The following is a 17,727-nucleotide window of genomic DNA, read 5'->3' as shown; positions in this document are numbered from 1 at the left end:
CTAGCTGCAAGCCTTGTTCATTCACTATCCCAACTAGGGTTGCAATTTGATGAAGTCATTTTGTATTTTCTGCCTAGGAATCTGCCTTATACTGAGCCAGACCACTGGTCTTATCTAGGTCAATATTTCCTACACTGACAGGCAGCGACAAATGAACCTGGGACCTTCTGAAATCAGAAATCAGCTAACTGTTACTGTAATGCGCTCTATGTGGGGCTGCCCTTGAGGTTGGTCTGGAAGCTGCAGCTGGTGCAAAATGCAGTGGCGAGACTGCTCACTGGGGCAGGGTATCGCCAACATGTCACCCCACTGCTGAAAGAATTGCACTGGCTGCCCATTTGCTGCTGGGCCAAGTTCAAGATTCTGGTCTTGGTGTACACAGCCCTATACAGCTTGGGACCAGGACACCTGAAAGACTGTCTTACCCCTTATATATCCAGTCGATTACTGCGCTCTGCAGATGAGGTTGTTAGAATGCTGAGACATGATGTATTCCAAAAGACATGGACAGAGTTAAAACAGAGTTAAAACACACACACACACACACTCTGGAGCTCAAGGACAAAGAGCAGACCGAAGGCTGCAGGTGGCTGGGCAGGAAAGCTGCCAAGGCTATATAACTCCATAGAAACAGCTCAGGGTGTGGGGGGTGCATTTGATGTATGTGAAGGAGAGAGCTCGTGTATCTGTGTATCTGAACTAAGCTATTGAATCAGTAAAAGATTCATCTTCACCACTTCTAGCGTTCTGTCTCTATTCATTCCTGTCATACGCAGTGGCATTGCCCTGACAGGCAAGCCGCAATTCCAACAAAGGGTTATGGGCCCAGAGACAGGAAAGGAATAGAGCATAAGCAGAGTGCAGTGAAGAAAGAAAGGCAGCAGAGCTGAGCCGACTGTCGACAGCAGCACGAACGGTGACAGGAGCCAGTGGAAGCCTGTGCAGATCGTAAAAGGGACCTGCAGTGTAAAGAAATCAGATACGGTACAGCTGTCAAAAGAGAAGTTTCGTTTCTCCAAAGTGACGCAAGGAAACTGTGAAAAATGGCAGTTTCGCTTTCGCAAGGGATGCCGCTGGAGCGTCTGAACGAAACTAATTACTTGAATTGGAGACTGAGGATGCAGGCGTTTCTCACAAAGGAAGACTTATGGACTGTTGTAACAGAGGATCCCCCGTCTGATCCCCCACCGGCACCGTGGATAAGACTGGATGAACGTGCAAGATCGTATATTATCCTGGCAGTAAGTGACTCTCAATTGCTATACGTGCAGGATAAAGAAACAGCGAAATTAACCTGGCAAGCTCTGAATGAGATCCATGTCCGAAAAGCAGCAAGCAATAAAATAAGTTTAACAAGAAGATTGTACCAGCTCAAGTACACGGATAACATCACGATGGCTGAACATTTGTTTAAAATTTCAAAGCTGTTTGCTGAGTTACAAGAAAGAAATGTAATATAGCCGGACACACAAAAAATATATATAATCCTGGCAACATTAAATTCATCATGGGACAATCTTATTAGTTCACTCGAAGCGCTCCCTGAAGAGGATTTATCGCTCCCTTACGTGACTGGCAAGTTGATACAGCAGTGGGAGAGACGTCAGGAGGCTTCTGAACAGGAGAAGGAAAGAAAGCCGGAAGGAAAAAGTGAAAAGACTGAGATTAATGGCAGGTCGTTTGGCAGGTCGTTTGGTACAAAGGCATGCTATCGTTGTGGGTCATTAACTCATCTGCAAAGAGACTGTGAGTTGCGGCAAAGAAAACAGAGAAGGAATTAGTCACAAGTGCAGCTAGTGAAAGCGGAAGGTAAAGACAGAGACAGAGACTATAAAATTAAAGGAACCTGGCTTATTGATTCTGGGGCTACGCACAATTTGATAAATGACAAATCAATCTTCAGGACAATGGTTCCAGCGACTTCACACGTGATGCTGGCTGATGGAACACGGAAACAGGTACAAGCTATGGGTACTGTGACTTTAAGGGATTTAAATACAATTATTACTGACGTTTTGTACGTGCCAGACATTCAATGTAACATTTTATCTGTGTTCAGACTGTGTGCAATGGGGTTCACAGTTACATTCAGAAACAGAACATGTGAGATAGTGAAGGGAAATAAGACATGTGTGAAAGGTTTCATTAAGCAGTCTTTGTTTCATGTGACACTCACCGCAGTTACAGGTACTCAAGTAGTGGAGGAAAAAGTGCAAGCACTGCCACAAATAAAAGCCACGTTAGTGTTGTGCGAGGAACGTCCCTCGTGGATTGAGGGAGGCACAAAGAGAGATCCAGGGGATATAAATGAGATTAAACAAATGTCTCCGGATGAGCAAGCCAAATGGCAAAAGGCCATGCAGGATGAATTAGAGGCAATGGATAGCAATAAAACGTGGACATTGGAGCCATTGCCTCCTGGCAAGTCAATGATAAGGTGCAAGTGGGTATTTAAACATAAAAGAACAAACACAGGTGAAATACATAGAGCACGTCTGGTTGCCAAAGGGTTCTTACAGAAACAGGGCACAGATTATGATGTCGTCTTTGCACCGGTAATCAGACATGAGTCTGTTCGTCTCCTATTGAAGGTGGCAGCTGTAAGAGGCTTAAAGGTATATCATTATGATATCAAGACTGCATTTCTCTATGGGGATTTAACAGAAGAGATTTATATGCAGCCTCCACCAGGGTGTGTAACACCACCAGGAATGGCATGCAGGTTACACAAATCTATATATGGCCTGAAACAAAGTGCAAGATGTTGGAACATCAAGTTGGATGAGGTTTTAAAGGCCATGGGGTTTCAACGTTGCGTAGCAGATCCATGTGTCTATATTAAACAAGGGAAAGAAATCTCTTACTGTCTAGTTTATGTAGACGATATCCTATATATGCATAACAATGAGAGGGAGGAACAGGAATTTGCCTCTGGTTTGAAACAAAACATGCAAACAAAATGCTTAGGGCCCGTACAGGAGTATCTGGGTATGCATGTAATTCATGATGGTAACGGTGGTTTCATCCTACATCAAGGAAGCAAAATAGAGCAGCTATTAGCTGACAGTAAGATGGCAGATTGCAATGAAACGAAAACACCCATGTCGGTGTCATTTCAAAACGAAACAGAAGGTGACTACTTTACTGACCCAGACTTGTATAGACAAATCATAGGTAAACTACAGTATTTAGCCAAAGTGACACGCCCGGATATAGCTAATGCTATTAGCTTACTGTGTAGTAAAGTAGCAAACCCACAGAGAAAGATTGGCGTGGAGTTAAACGTGTAGTTAGATATCTCAAGGGTACAGTGAATTATGGACTCGCCCTATCTGCTGTAGCAACAGGAAATCTAGCATGTTATGTAGATGCAGACCATGCTGGAGACAAAAATAACCGTAAATCAACAGCGGGTGTGTTGATTATGTGTCATGGGTCTACAATAGACTGGTTCAGCAGAAAGCAAACGCTTGTGGCAACATCCAGTACTGAAGCAGAATACATCAGCCTGTCCATGGCATGTCACGAATTAAATTGGTATGAACTCTTAATGGAGGAAGCACAGATAAAAATACATAAGCCAATAAGAGTATATGAGGATAATCAGTCTTGCATACGTTTGGCTGAATCAGAAGCCAACAATAGGCGCACTAAACACGTGAGTGTGCGGTTTCACCACGTTAGAGACTGTGTACAGAGCAAAATGATTGAATTGAGCTATGTGAACACTAAAGAAATGCTTGCTGACGTATTAACAAAACCGTTGACTGAAGAAATACATGACAGGTTAATAAACAAAATGGGCATGTGTATAGTAAAAGATTAACAATGATTGCAATGTAACAATAAAACAATAACAAGCAACAGAAAAAAGAGAAACTATAAAACTGTAAATAACTGAACTGTAATTGTGGTATGTGTAAGATGAAAAATCATAATCTGTAAAATGTAAAATGTATAAGAAGCCATGTGTGTTTGGAAGGTGGGGGCTTGTTAGAATGCTGAGACATGATGTATTCCAAAAGACATGGACAGAGTTAAAACAGAGTTAAAAAAAAAAAAAACACTCTGGAGCTCAAGGACAAATAGCAGACCGAAGGCTGCAGGTGGCTGGGCAGGAAAGCTGCCAAGGCTATATAACTCCATAGAAACAGCTCAGGGTGTGGGGGGTGCATTTGATGTATGTGAAGGAGAGAGTTCGTGTATCTGTGTATCTGAACTAAGCTATTGAATCAGTAAAAGATTCATCTTCACCACTTCTAGCGTTCTGTCTCTATTCATTCCTGTCATACGCAGTGGCATTGCCCTGACAGGCAAGCCGCAATTCCAACAGAGGTCTCCTGCAGATACCATCTTATCAGGAGGTCCATTCTGCACAACATAGGAAACGGACCTTTAGTGTGGCAGCACCTACCCTGTGGAATTCCCTCCCCTTAAATATTAGGCAGGCGCCATCTCTGTTATCTTTTCGGCACCTTTTGAAGACTTTTCTCTTTCAACAAGCATTTTAAGTTGAGACCTATCCCAGTCTGCATCTGTGTTAGAAATGCTTTTTAATATATATATATATTTAATGATATGTTTTCAACCCTTTTTAAAAGTTGCCAGGCCCAGCCTCCAAGAGGTCTTCTGTATCTTTAAAAGTTGTGCAGGGGGAAAGGAGAATTTCACCTTGTGGTTTTTCCCACTACAGTGTTGCACGAAAACCTGCACTTGGCTGAATTTTCTCTTCTCTTAAAGATACAGAATCATTCTCAGGCCCTGAGCCTGGCAACCCTAGTAAGTATATAGCTTTCAGGGTTTTTTCTCTTGTGTGCAAGAGTCAAACCCTAGGATGTTGAAGAGGGCAGTGCTTTGAGAACCTTCCCAATATGAAAGCTTTAATCCAATACTTGTTTTTGTGGGAGTAAAGCAATGCTAATCCCACGTACCTGGAGTAAACCCCATTGAATTTAATAGGACTTACTTTTGAGTAGACATGGTTAGGATTGTGCTGTAAATTATTAGGACTTTTGATTGAACATAGCAAAGAATTGTGTATATCACAGTTTTTATTATGTAGGAAATAGGGTTGCCAGGCTCAGGGCCTGAGAATGATTCTGTATCTTTAAGAGAAGAGAAAATTCCTTGGGGTGGTCATGGTCCCCTTCTGTTGTTTTCATCCTGAGGGACAGATTAGGCTGAGGGATGACGTGTAGCCCTTGGCCACCCAGTACACTTTGTAGCTTATTTCCATTTTAAAATTTAAGTAAAATGATTTATACATAGGCAAAGTTTATGAAGTAATGCAGATCCACATAATACATTTAAAGCACATCCAACTCACATTTAAAGCACATGACTTTCCCCAAAGAATCCTGGGAAGTGTAGTTTTTCCCTCACAGTTATAGTACCCACCACCCTTAGCAAACTACAGTTCCCAGGATTCATGTGCTTCAAATGTATGTTGAATGTGCTTTAAATACATGGTGTGGATCTGCCCTAGGTATACTGTGCATTCATTATTGCAGTGGTTCCCTACCTTTACAATTACGGGACCCCCTTTGTAAGTTCAAAAATTGTCATGACTCCTCCCCCCTGCTAATTGTAATTTTAGTTTCTTTTTATTGAAAAAATGGTGTGTGGCACAATCACATCTCCAAATATCCCTTTCCATAAAAAGCTCCCTGCAGACAGGGAGGTGTTGCTTTCTTAATGCAAAGGTCCAATCAAATTGGTATCCCCCTCCCACCTCACCCACAGTCTGAAGATGTACAGTCCTGTCTCCCAACACCAGTGGCCTAAGATCCAGGTTCAAATCCCCACCCAGCCATGAAGCCCACTGGGTGACTTTGGACCAGACACACTCTCTCAGCCTGACCTTTCTCACAAGGTTGGTGTAAGGACAAGATGGAAAGGGGGGGGACAATATATACCACCTTGAGCAACTTGAAGGAAAAGTAAAATGCAATAATAATTAAATAAATAAATTTCAGCTGCTGAGCATTTTTTAAAATAATAATAATCAGAAGCAGCACTGTGGTAGTGGTGGGGACGCTAGATTGTGAAGACAAAAGGGTGGATAGGTTGAGGAGGGGGGTTAGTGCTTTTAGGCCTTGGGATGATCACCAGAACTGATGACTTGGTTAGCGTGCACTTGGGGAATGACAGTGGAGCACAAGACAGATCAGTGCATGCATGCACCCACACAAATACACCTGCCCCTCCTGCAAGCATCTGCAGGCAGGCATTTGGGCACGTGGGAAACCCTCAATTACTGCAGCATCTTGGAGAGAGAGGTTGGGTGGTGGTGGAATGTAAGTGGAAGAAAGGGGGAATGCTGGCACACACACTTAGCTTCAGAGATGGGGGGAGAGTAAGTCCTGAGCTTCCTCACTGCTCCTTGGCTCTGTGTGGGCCGAAGGTGAGATCTGAGCGGCCTTGCCAATAAGAATATTTAAAAGGAAGTGGCAGCAAAGCAGGAGCCAAGAAAGGCAGGCAGGCTGGCTGTTAGGAAGGAAGAGGGAAAAGAGCCTTTCCTTGCAGCCTTGCTGCTTTTTGCTTCACAAAAAGCCCTCTCCTGTCTTTCTGAGTAAGGGCATTGTCAGCTGTGGCAGTGTGAGGAGACAGGAGTCAGGATAGTAATCCCCTCTTCTTCCTGGTAGCGTTCAGCCTCCTTCGGTATCTGCCATGTGTGGTATAGGCAGATGCCTGCACTTGGTGTGCCTGAAAGATGCTCTGGCACTTCAGCAAAGCCCTTTCCTCTTGTTTGGAGCAAGGAGGAGGTGTCATCTGCAGCGGCAGTTGGGAGCAGTCAGTGTCCTGGAAGTGAAGACCTTTTTTTAAAAAACAACAAATTTCTTTACTGTTTGCAGCCCCCTCTGGATTACTTCACAGTCCCCCTAGGAGTCATGGCCTCCAGGTTGGGAAGCACTGCATTAGTGAATTGAAATTTGTTTTCTTAAAAAAAATGTTTTTAAACAGTGCTGTAGCTCAGTAGTAGGGCACATGCTTTTTATGCCAAGGTCCAAAATTCAATATCTGGAAGAGACTATTCCCTGGAATCCTGGAGAGCCAATGCTGGTCCATGTCATCAGTACTGAGCTAGGTGGTACCAAATGGCCTGACTCGGTACAAAAGAGGAAAGAGACCCAAGGGCCACAGTGACTCCAAAATTTAATTATGTATTTTATTTACCACATTTATATATTGCTTTATTGTAAAAACCTCAAAACGGTTTATAGAAGGAATTAAAACAATAAAATTATTGGCAAAACAGTTAAAAACAGGTATTTAAAAACATTCAAAATAATAAAACTAACAATGTTAAAAGAAGATAAAAAACATAATAGCTTCTACATGCCTGGGTAGGCTTGCATAAACAAAAATGTTTTTAGCAGGTGCCAATATGAGTACAATGAAGGCGCCTGCCTAATGTAAATGGCAGGGAGTTCCAAAGCATAGGTACTGCCACACTAAAAGATCGATTTCTTACAAGAACAGAACAAGTACTGTGTGGCATCTGTGACATGGAAAGCACACCTTGAACTTGGCCTGGTAGCAGATCAGCAACCAGTGCAGAATTCAGAGCAAAAGTGTTATGTGCTGATAGGGTCTCACTCATGTCAGCAATCATGCAGCAGCATTCTGCACTAACTGCAGCCCCAGGGTCAGGTTGTGCTGTATGAGGATTTCTGTGACCTTGGCTAACTGGCTGCCAGAATTATTTTAGTTTTGGTTAGGAACCCCAACTGGTTGAGGGATGCTGAGTTTTCTGTCTTACTCATAGGAATCTTGTTGTGGTTGGTATGGTATTGCATTTAGGAAATCATCACTTTTGTTTGTTTTTTTCTATTTGAATTTAATTTACCTCTGACCTTCCTCCCTTACATCCATAGAAGCAACAACAGTGGTTCCATGTTGTCAGCTCAACCCCCTTAAACCCACTACACCTTGTTATTTGCATGATGGTTTGTTTCTTTGCCAATAGTGGTAAAAGAGAATTCACATACTGGGAAGTGTGGCTTCAATTGCTGTTGTTCTCAGTCTACTGCCTGTGAAGGTAGACCAAACCATTTGTGTTTTCTCTCTGTCAATTATTACTCATTGGAATTGAGTTGGCGGTCAAATTGAGTATAGCAGCCCACAGAGTAGGCAGGAAGGAGTAGAGAATCTTTTTAACTCTTACTCGTTTCTCAAACCTCTCTCTGCAACGAAGGGTCAAGTCTGTAAAGAGGTTTGGAACAACCATGGCATGGCATCCAGTATGGAATAACGGGAAGCCTCATGGTAGCGACACTAAGGTCTCCACGAGCTAGAGGGAGCCCCAGCTGATGAAGCCTCAAGGCCCCAGCTGACAAAGCGTCAAGGCGAGTTAAGCAGCAGAGCGAAAAGAGGATAAGTAGCTCCCATTTATTCCATTATTTAATTGAAGTAAAACAGCTCAGAGCAATAACTAATAAGGGCAGCCCAAGGTCACCCTGAGCTAGGAGCCAAATCCTGAAAGAACCTATATCTTAGGAGACAGATCCTAGGAGAAGGAAGTGTATAGAAAGCTAGTTTTCAACACCACCCTAGCAGGAAAGCTTCAGGGGACACTGTAAACAAGGCTAAATTCCAGTTGGAGAGAAGGGGGAAAAAGAAACTCCACCGATACATACAGGGAGAGAGTCAGCTCAGTCCTTGCTAAAAAGGGCAGCTTCAGCCTTCCTGAAACACAACCACAAACTCTGTTTCCCTAGGTTAAAGAAAGGTCAGGCTGTTCTAGGTGGGAAAACAACAAACACAAAAGACTTGCCTGGAAGGCGCAGCCCCTTGCTGAGATTAAAAGCAGCCAAAAGCTTAAACAGCCCCGCCCCTCACTCAGGAAGGAAGCCTGAGAGAATACTAAAGAGTTAAGCCCCAGCTGATAGCCATCAGCCTCAAGTAACACATCATTGGCTGGCAGCAGTAGCTGGGAGGAACCAGCCACACATATAAAGTCAGAGCACCCTAGCGAGGGAGCCTGCTCCATGAGCTAGAGGGAGCCCCAGCTGACAAAGCATCAAGGCGAGTTCGGCAGCAGAGCGAGTTCGGCAGCAGGGCGAGGAGGCCAGGGCCCCCTACTCTGCCCGTCTGTTTCCTGACCTCAACTAAACCGCAGTCTCCAACCCATTGACGTAATAAACCTTAAACAAAACTATGCAGGTAAGAAGCCAGCAGGGGTGTGGGGGCTTTCCAGTGTTTTGCACCGCCTGCAGCATGTACGACTATCTGCCTGTTGGACAGAAGTCGTGGGTGTGCTCTCGGTGCAATGAGCTCCTGGCTCTCCGGGAACGACTTCATTTCCTTGAGGCCAAGGTGGCGGACCTGGAAAAGCTGAGAGAGGCAGAGAGGTGTGTGGAGGAGGCCTTCAGGGACGTTATAGCTGTGTCCCACTCCAACGATGATAGCTCTCCTGCTATCATGGAGAACGATGGTCTCGGGGAAGGAGAGCATCCAGCTGAGGAAGAGGGAAACGATCCCTTAGAAGGGACCCATTCCTTGGGGGATGAGCAGCTATCCTCTCGTGCCGAGGATATATCTCCAGGGGGTGGAGGGATCCTTGTAGTGGGTGATTCGATCATTAGGAACATAGACAGTGGGGTGTGTGATGGGCGTGTAGACCGCAAGGTGTTTTGCCTGCCTGGTGCGAAGGTTGCGGATATCGCCCGTCGTTTAGATAGTTTGGTAGACAGTGCTGGGAAGGAGTCAGTGGTCGTGGTGCACGTTGGCACCAACGACATGGGGAAATGCAGCCATGAGGTCCTGGAAGCAAAATTTAGGTTGCTAGGTAGGATGCTGAAAGCCAGGACCTCCAAGGTGGCTTTCTCTGAAATGCTACCAGTTCCATGCGCAGGACCAGCCAGACAGGCCCAACTTCGCAGTCTCAATGCGTGGATGACACGATGGTGTCGGGTGGAAGGGTTTGGATTTGTTAGGCACTGGGGAACATTTTGGGACAAGCCGGGCCTGTACAAAAGGGACGGGCTCCACTTGAACCAGAATGGAACCAGACTGCTGGCACTTAAAATTAAAAAGGTGGCAGAGCAGCTTTTAAACTGACTGAGGGGGGAAACCCGACAGGAGCTGAGAAAGGTCTGGTTCACAATAAACCTCCCCCCTGGGATAAAAACCAAAGAAATGATGAAATTTTAAAAGGGGTAGGCCTAGAAGTAGGCATTGTGAGAGCAGGGGCACAGGATATAAATTCAGAAGAGCAAAATTACCACAGGCCTAACCACAAGTGCCAAAGACAGTTGAAGAGAGACACTGCTTACAAGTGCCTGTACGCTAATGCTAGGAGCCTGCGAACCAAGATGGGAGAACTGGAGTGCTTGGTCTTAGAGGAGAGCATTGATATAGTGAGCATAACGGAGACCTGGTGGAATGGAGAAAACCAGTGGGATACGGTTATCTCTGGATATAAACTATATCGGAAGGACAGGGAAGGACGTATTGGTGGCGGAGTCGCTCTATACGTGAAAGAAGGCATTGAATCCAGCAAGCTCGAAACCCCAAAAGAGGCAGACTCCTCCACAGAATCGTTGTGGGTGGTGATACCATGCCCCAGGAGGGACTTAATACTGGGAACGATCTATCGTCCCCCTGATCAAAATGCTCAGGGAGACCTGGAGATGAGATATGAAATTGAGGAAGCATCCAAACTAGGGAATGTGGTAGTAATGGGTGACTTCCACTACCTGGACATAGACTGGCTGCATATGTGTTCCAGTCATGACAAAGAAGCAAAGTTTCTAGATATTCTAAATGACTATTCCCTAGACCAGTTGGTCATGGAACCGACCAGAGGGACGGCAACCCTGGACTTAATCCTCAGTGGGGACCGGGACCTGGTGCGAGATGTAAGTGTTGTTGAACCGATTGGGAGCAGTGACCACAGTGCTATTAAATTAAACATACATGTAACTGGCCAATTGCCAAGAAAATCCAACACGGTTACATTTGACTTCAAAAGAGGAAACTTCACAAAAATGAGGGCACTGGTAAAAAGAAAACTGAAAAACAAAGTCCAGAGGGTCACATCACTCGAAAATGCTTGGAAGTTGTTTAAAAACACTATATTAGAAGCTCAACTGGAGTGCATATCGCAGATCAGAAAAGGTACCGCCAGGGCCAAGAAGATGCCAGCATGGTTAACGAGCAAAGTCAAGGAAGCTCTTAGAGGCAAAAAGTCTTCCTTCAAAAAATGGAAGTCTTGTCCGAATGAAGAAAATAAAAAAGAACACAAACTCTGGCAAAAGAAATGCAAGAAAATAAGGGATGCTAAAAAAGAATTTGAGGAGCACATTGCCAAGAACATAAAAACCAACAACAAAAAATTCTATAAATACATTCAAAGCAGGAGACCACCTAGGGAGACGATTGGACCCTTGGATGATAAGGGAGTCAAAGGTGTACTAAAGAACGATAAGAAGATTGCAGAGAAGCTAAATGAATTCTTTGCATCTGTCTTCACAGTGGAAGAGATAGGGCAGATCCCTGAACCTGAACTAACATTTGCAGGAAGGGATTCTGAGGAACTGAGACAAATAGTGGTAACGAGAGAGGAAGTTCTAAGCTTAATGGACAATATAAAAACTGACAAATCACCGGGCCCGGATGGCATCCACCCGAGAGTTCTCAAAGAACTCAAATGTGAAATTGCTGATCTGCTAACTAAAATATGTAACTTGTCCTTTGGGTCCCCCTCCATGCCTGAGGACTGGAAAGTGGCAAATGTAACGCCAATCTTCAAAAAGGGATCCAGAGGGGATCCCGGAAATTACAGGCCAGTTAGCTTAACTTCTGTCCCTGGAAAACTGGTAGAAAGTATTATTAAACCTAGATTAACTAAGCACATAGAAGAACAAGCCTTGCTGAAGCAGAGCCAGCATGGCTTCTGCAAGGGAAAGTCCTGTCTCAGTAACCTATTAGAATTCTTTGAGAGTGTCAACAAGCATATAGATAGAGGTGATCCAGTGGACATAGTGTACTTAGACTTTCAAAAAGCGTTTGACAAGGTACCTCACCAAAGGCTTCTGAGGAAGCTTAGCAGTCATGGAATAAGAGGAGAGGTCCTCTTGTGGATAAGGAATTGGTTAAGAAGCAGAAAGCAGAGAGTAGGAATAAACGGACAGTTCTCCCAATGGAGGGCTGTAGAAAGTGGAGTCCCTCAAGGATCGGTATTGGGACCTGTACTTTTCAACTTGTTCATTAATGACCTAGAATTAGGAGTGAGCAGTGAAGTGGCCAAGTTTGCTGATGACACTAAATTGTTCAGGGTTGTTAAAACAAAAAGGGATTGCGAAGAGCTCCAAAAAGATCTCTCCAAACTGAGTGAATGGGCAGAAAAATGGCAAATGCAATTCAATATAAACAAGTGTAAAATTATGCATATTGGAGCAAAAAATCTTAATTTCACATATACGCTCATGGGGTCTGAACTGGCGGTGACCGACCAGGAGAGAGACCTCGGGGTTGTAGTGGACAGCACGATGAAAATGTCGACCCAGTGTGCGGCAGCTGTGAAAAAGGCAAATTCCATGCTAGCAATAATTAGGAAAGGTATTGAAAATAAAACAGCCGATATCATAATGCCGTTGTATAAATCTATGGTGCGGCCGCATTTGGAATACTGTGTACAGTTCTGGTCGCCTCATCTCAAAAAGGATATTATAGAGTTGGAAAAGGTTCAGAAGAGGGCAACCAGAATGATCAAGGGGATGGAGCGACTCCCTTACGAGGAAAGGTTGCAGCATTTGGGGCTTTTTAGTTTAGAGAAAAGGAGGGTCAGAGGAGACATGATAGAAGTGTATAAAATTATGCATGGCATTGAGAAAGTGGATAGAGAAAAGTTCTTCTCCCTCTCTCATAATACTAGAACTCGTGGACATTCAAAGAAGCTGAATGTTGGAAGATTCAGGACAGACAAAAGGAAGTACTTCTTTACTCAGCGCATAGTTAAATTATGGAGTTTGCTCCCACAAGACACAGTAATGGCCACCAGCTTGGATGGCTTTAAAAGAAGATTAGACAAATTCATGGAGGACAGGGCTATCAATGGCTACTAGCCATGACGGCTGTGCTCTGCCACCCTAGTCAGAGGCAGCATGCTTCTGAAAACCAGTTGCCGGAAGCCTCAGGAGGGGAGTGTGTTCTTGCACTCGGGTCCTGCTTGCGGGCTTCCCCCAGGCACCTGGTTGGCCACTGTGAGAACAGGATGCTGGACTAGATGGGCCACTGGCCTGATCCAGCAGGCTCTTCTTATGTTCTTATGTTCATTAAGTCAGCCAGACTGCCACTCACTCTCCCACTTGCTGCTTGGTCTCATGTGTCCAGCTGCCTTCCTTCCTTCCCTCCCCCCCCCACATTTGAGCCCAGTGTGGCTCGGTCATGCTGCAGTTCCCATCGCCACCTGTCTGTGGCAAACTGACCTGCCTGACATTTACTCTATAAGTTCACAGTGCCACCTGTCTGTGGCCAGGTGAACTGCAGCATGGCGTGTCACAAAAATATAATATAGAGAAAAATCAACATTTAAAAACAAGTTTAGAAAAGGAAATGAATAAATTCAACAGCTAAAACTATACTAAACTGTATGAATGCACCTACTAAAGTGACCTTTACATACAAGGATTAGCATTATTTATTTTTATTTCCATTAATCACTACTCATAAAAAATCACAAAACACCAACCATGGAAACAAAAAATATTTCATATGTCAAAACGATTAAAATTATTTTCAAACCAATACAGATACAAACTGGGATAAAGAACTCCACTTAAAAGGTTTGTTGAAAAAGGAAGGTCTCAAAAAGACCCGCAAAAGAAAACAGAGACACTGCCCATGTAAGGCTTTAATCTTTGTAGCCTGCAAAATTAAAATTAACTATAAACCTAACTTTGCTAAATTCTGTCATGGGCTCTCCGCATTTCTTGTGCATTTTGTAGCACAGTGGGGAGGAGACCCTGGCTGGGAGGCCAGAGTCTGTGAGTTCAAATCCCCGCTCATGCCTCCTGGATGTCAAGGGGCAGCTAAAGATCACCCCCACAGTGAGTGGCTCAGGGGTTATGTGCCCTGCCGTGGGCAAGCTGCATAGTCGCAAGGAGCTCAGTTGCCCCCCAGCTGGCAGTTGCAGACAAGGAAGGGGCTGGCTTGTGCCAGCTGTGGCAAGCTGAGCAGGCCCTAGCCAGTTGGGGAGGACTAGCCTCAGAGGGGGGCAATGGGAAACCCCCTCTGAATACCGCTTACCATGAAAACCCTATTCGTAGGGTCACCATGAGTCGGGATCGACTTGAAGGCAGGCCATTTCCATTTTCTATGTATCATGTATAATGCTGCCTAATGTTGAACAAGGTAAGAATAAAAGACTTGGGCATTTCTCTCCCTCCGTTCTTCGGCCTGCATTTCAATGTCCAGGCAGTCTGAGAGGTTAGTAGTAAGCAAAGATTAGAGAGCTGGGACCAAAGCCAAATGCAGCTGCATGAAAATGCAGTTAGGAGGGGAATGGAGTAAGAAACTTGAATATAACCTGGTCGAGATATCTTTACAGGCCTTACTGGGAACACAGACTGATGTCTAATCGGGACATACAGTGAATAACCCCATGGAGCATACAAAGGCGACACCAGTAGATAACACAGACTGCTATAAATATCAAAGAAATGTAACCCTTTTCACCAGTCTTTCTTGACTGGTCGAAGATGTGCTTCTACTGACTCAGATATTGGGTGAGATAACATTTCTTTCCTGAGCATTTCTTTCCTGGTTGTTGAGATATTCAACTGAACAATAAGAGTTAAAGCTTTGCTAAGGCTAGCTTTCAGGTATGACATGACTGCCTGATTTACATGCATTTTATTTATTTATTACAATGTACCATGTACCCGGAATGATTCTGATATACATTATATGGTATGTATTCATTATAAGAGTGTTTAAGAAATAAATAGTAATAAAACTATCCACTGTGGGACTCCCAAATCACTTTATAAATTTCCAGATCAGTCCCAAGTCTTTTTGGGAGAGATCTCTAACCATTAGCCTGACTATTCAAACAACTGCTGTCAGTAGACACACCCACATAGTTTTGCACAAAGTCTGACAATAAGGAATCTGAATAGCCCACGGGCAAAGGGAAGAACGTAAGACCCCTCTACCTTGTGTAATTCGAAGAGGCCATCTTGGCAGTTTCACTACACTGGCCCATCTAAATTCCTCGTCTTCTAGGTTAGAGATTTAAAGTACAGCTCATACTGAAGTTCTTTCCACATTTCATGAATTTGAATGGCTTCTTCCCTGTGTGGGTTATGTGATTTCAAGTTAGGCTACTGCTTACACTGAAGCTCTGTCCATAGCCCACGCATTTAAATAGCTTCTCCCCTTGTGGGTTCTTTGATGTACAATAAGACTACTGCTCTGAATTAAGTTCTTTCCACACTCCATGCATTTAAATGTTTCCCCTCTGCATGGCTTCTTTAATGTGAAGTAAGGCTAGTGCCTACACTGAAGCTCTTTCCACATTCCATGCATTTAGACGATTTCTCCTCGTGTGGGTTCTTTGATGTACAGTAAGTTGACCTCTCCACCTGAAGCTCTTTCCATATTTCATACACTTAAATGATTTCTCACCTCTGTGAGTTCTTTGATGTGCATTAAGGTTACTGCTCCCACTGAAGCTCTGTCCACAGTCCATACATTTAAATGGTTTCTTCCTTGTGTGGGTTCTTTGATGTACAGTAAGTGAACTGCTCTGCCTGAAGCACTTTCCACAGGCTATGCATTTAGATGGTTTCTTCTGTGTGGATTCGATGTACAGTAAGCTGTCCTCCCCCGCTGAACTTCTTTCCACGTTTCATACACTTAAATGGTTTCTCCCCTGTGTGTATTCTATAATGTGAAGTAAGGCTATTGCTGTGGTTGAAGGTCTTTCCATATACCATGCATTTAAATGGTTTCTCCCCTGTGTGTGTGTGTTCTTTGATGTGAAGTAAGGCTATGGCTGCGACTGAAGCTCTTTCCACATTTCATGCACTTAATGGTTTTTCACCTGTGTGGGTTCTTTGATGTGAATTATGGCTACTGCCCCCACTGAAGATCTGTCTACAGACTATGCATTTAAATGGTTTCTCCCCTGTGTGGGATCTGTGATGTAAAGTAAGGCTACTGCTCTGCTGAAGGTCTTTCCACACACCATGCACTTAAATGGTTTCTCCCGTGTGTGTGTTCTTTGATGTGAAGCAAGTCTAGTGCTTACAGTGAAGCTCATTCCATGCATTTAAATGGTTTCTCCCGTGTGTGTATTCTATAATGTGAAGTAAGGCTATTCCTGCAGCTGAAGGTCTTTCCACATACCATGCATTTAAATGGTTTCTCCCCTGTGTGTGTTCTATAATGTGAAGTAAGGCTATTCCTGCGGCTGAAGGTCTTTTCACACACCATACATTTAAATGGTTTCTCTCCTGTGTGTGTTCTATAATGTGAAGTAAGGCTATTCCTGCGGCTGAAGGTCTTTTCACACACCATACATTTAAATGGTTTCTCTCCTGTGTGTGTTCTTTGATGTGAAGTAAGGCTACTGTTTACAGTGAAGCTCTTTCCACAGTCCATGCATTGAAATGGTTTCTCCCCTGTGTGTGTTCGTTGATGCTTACTAAGTTCACTATTCTGAATGAACCTCTTTCCACACTCCACACATTTAAATGGTTTCTCCCCTGTGTGAGTTCTTTGATGTACAGTAAGTGAACTGCTATTCCTGAATCTGTTTCCACAAGCTATGCATTTAAATGGTTTCTCCCCTGTGTGTGTTCTATGATGTGAAGTAAGGCCACTGCTTATAGTGAAGCTCTTTCCACACTCCATACATTTAAATGGTTTCTTTCCTGTGTGTATTCGTTGATGTGAAGTAAGGGCACTGCTTATAGTGAAGCTCTTTCCACACTCCATACACTTAAATGGTTTCTCTCCTCTGTGTGTTCGTTGATGTGTATTAAGGGTACTGCTTACAGTGAAGCTCTTTCCACATTCCATGCATTTAAATGGTTTCTCCCCTGTGTGGGTTCTTTGATGTGATGTAAGGCTACTGCTGGCAGTGAACCTCTTTCCACAATCCATGCATTTAAATGGTTTCTCCCCTGTGTGTGTTCGTTGATGCATACTAAGGTGACCATTGCGACTGAACCTCTTTCCACACTCCATACATTTAAATGGTTTCTCCCCTGTGTGGCTTTTTTGATGTGTAGTAAGGTTACTCCTCTGGCTATAGCTCTTTCCACATTCCATGCATTTAAATGGTTTCTCCCCCATATGTGTCCGTTGATTCCCTCCTGTGTGTTTTTGTTGATGTGAAGTAAGTCCACCATTCTGACTAAAGCTCTTTCCACACTCCACACACTTAAATGGTTTCTCTCCTCTGTGTGTTTGTTGATGTCTACTGAGGCCACTGCTTACAGTGAAGCTCTTTTCACACTCCATGCATTTAAATGGTTTCTCCCCTGTGTGAGTTCTTTGATGTGGCGTAAGGCCACTGCTGTCAGTGAAGCTCTTTCCACATTCCATGCATTTAAATGGTTTCTCCCCTGTGTGTGTCCGTTGATGCCTACTAAGGTGACTATTGTTACTGAACCTCTTTCCACACTCCATACATTTAAATGGTTCCTCCCCTGTGTGGGTTCTTCGATGCAAAATCTGAGAAGTAGAGGATTTCTTCACATTCTTTGACTGGTT

At 44.0% G+C, this 17,727-nt stretch overlaps 1 protein-coding gene across 1 annotated transcript in view; it reads right to left on the bottom strand.

Moving 5' to 3' along the window:
* Positions 1–13,772: 13,772 nt before the first annotated feature.
* The window catches only part of LOC133381476 (zinc finger protein 420-like), a 44,406-nt gene continuing 40,451 nt past the window's right edge, over positions 13,773–17,727 (bottom strand). The window contains exon 8 of the mRNA XM_061620632.1: positions 13,773–17,688. Within this exon, the coding sequence (XP_061476616.1) occupies positions 16,267–17,688 (1,422 nt within the window). The 3' untranslated portion in view covers positions 13,773–16,266. The remainder of the gene's footprint in view (positions 17,689–17,727) is intronic.

The sequence above is a fragment of the Rhineura floridana genome, chromosome 3 (genome assembly GCF_030035675.1).
Source record: "Rhineura floridana isolate rRhiFlo1 chromosome 3, rRhiFlo1.hap2, whole genome shotgun sequence".
NCBI lineage: Eukaryota > Metazoa > Chordata > Lepidosauria > Squamata > Rhineuridae > Rhineura > Rhineura floridana.
Note: the sequence above shows the minus strand (reverse complement) of the source record. Positions and strands in the feature narration are given on the sequence as shown.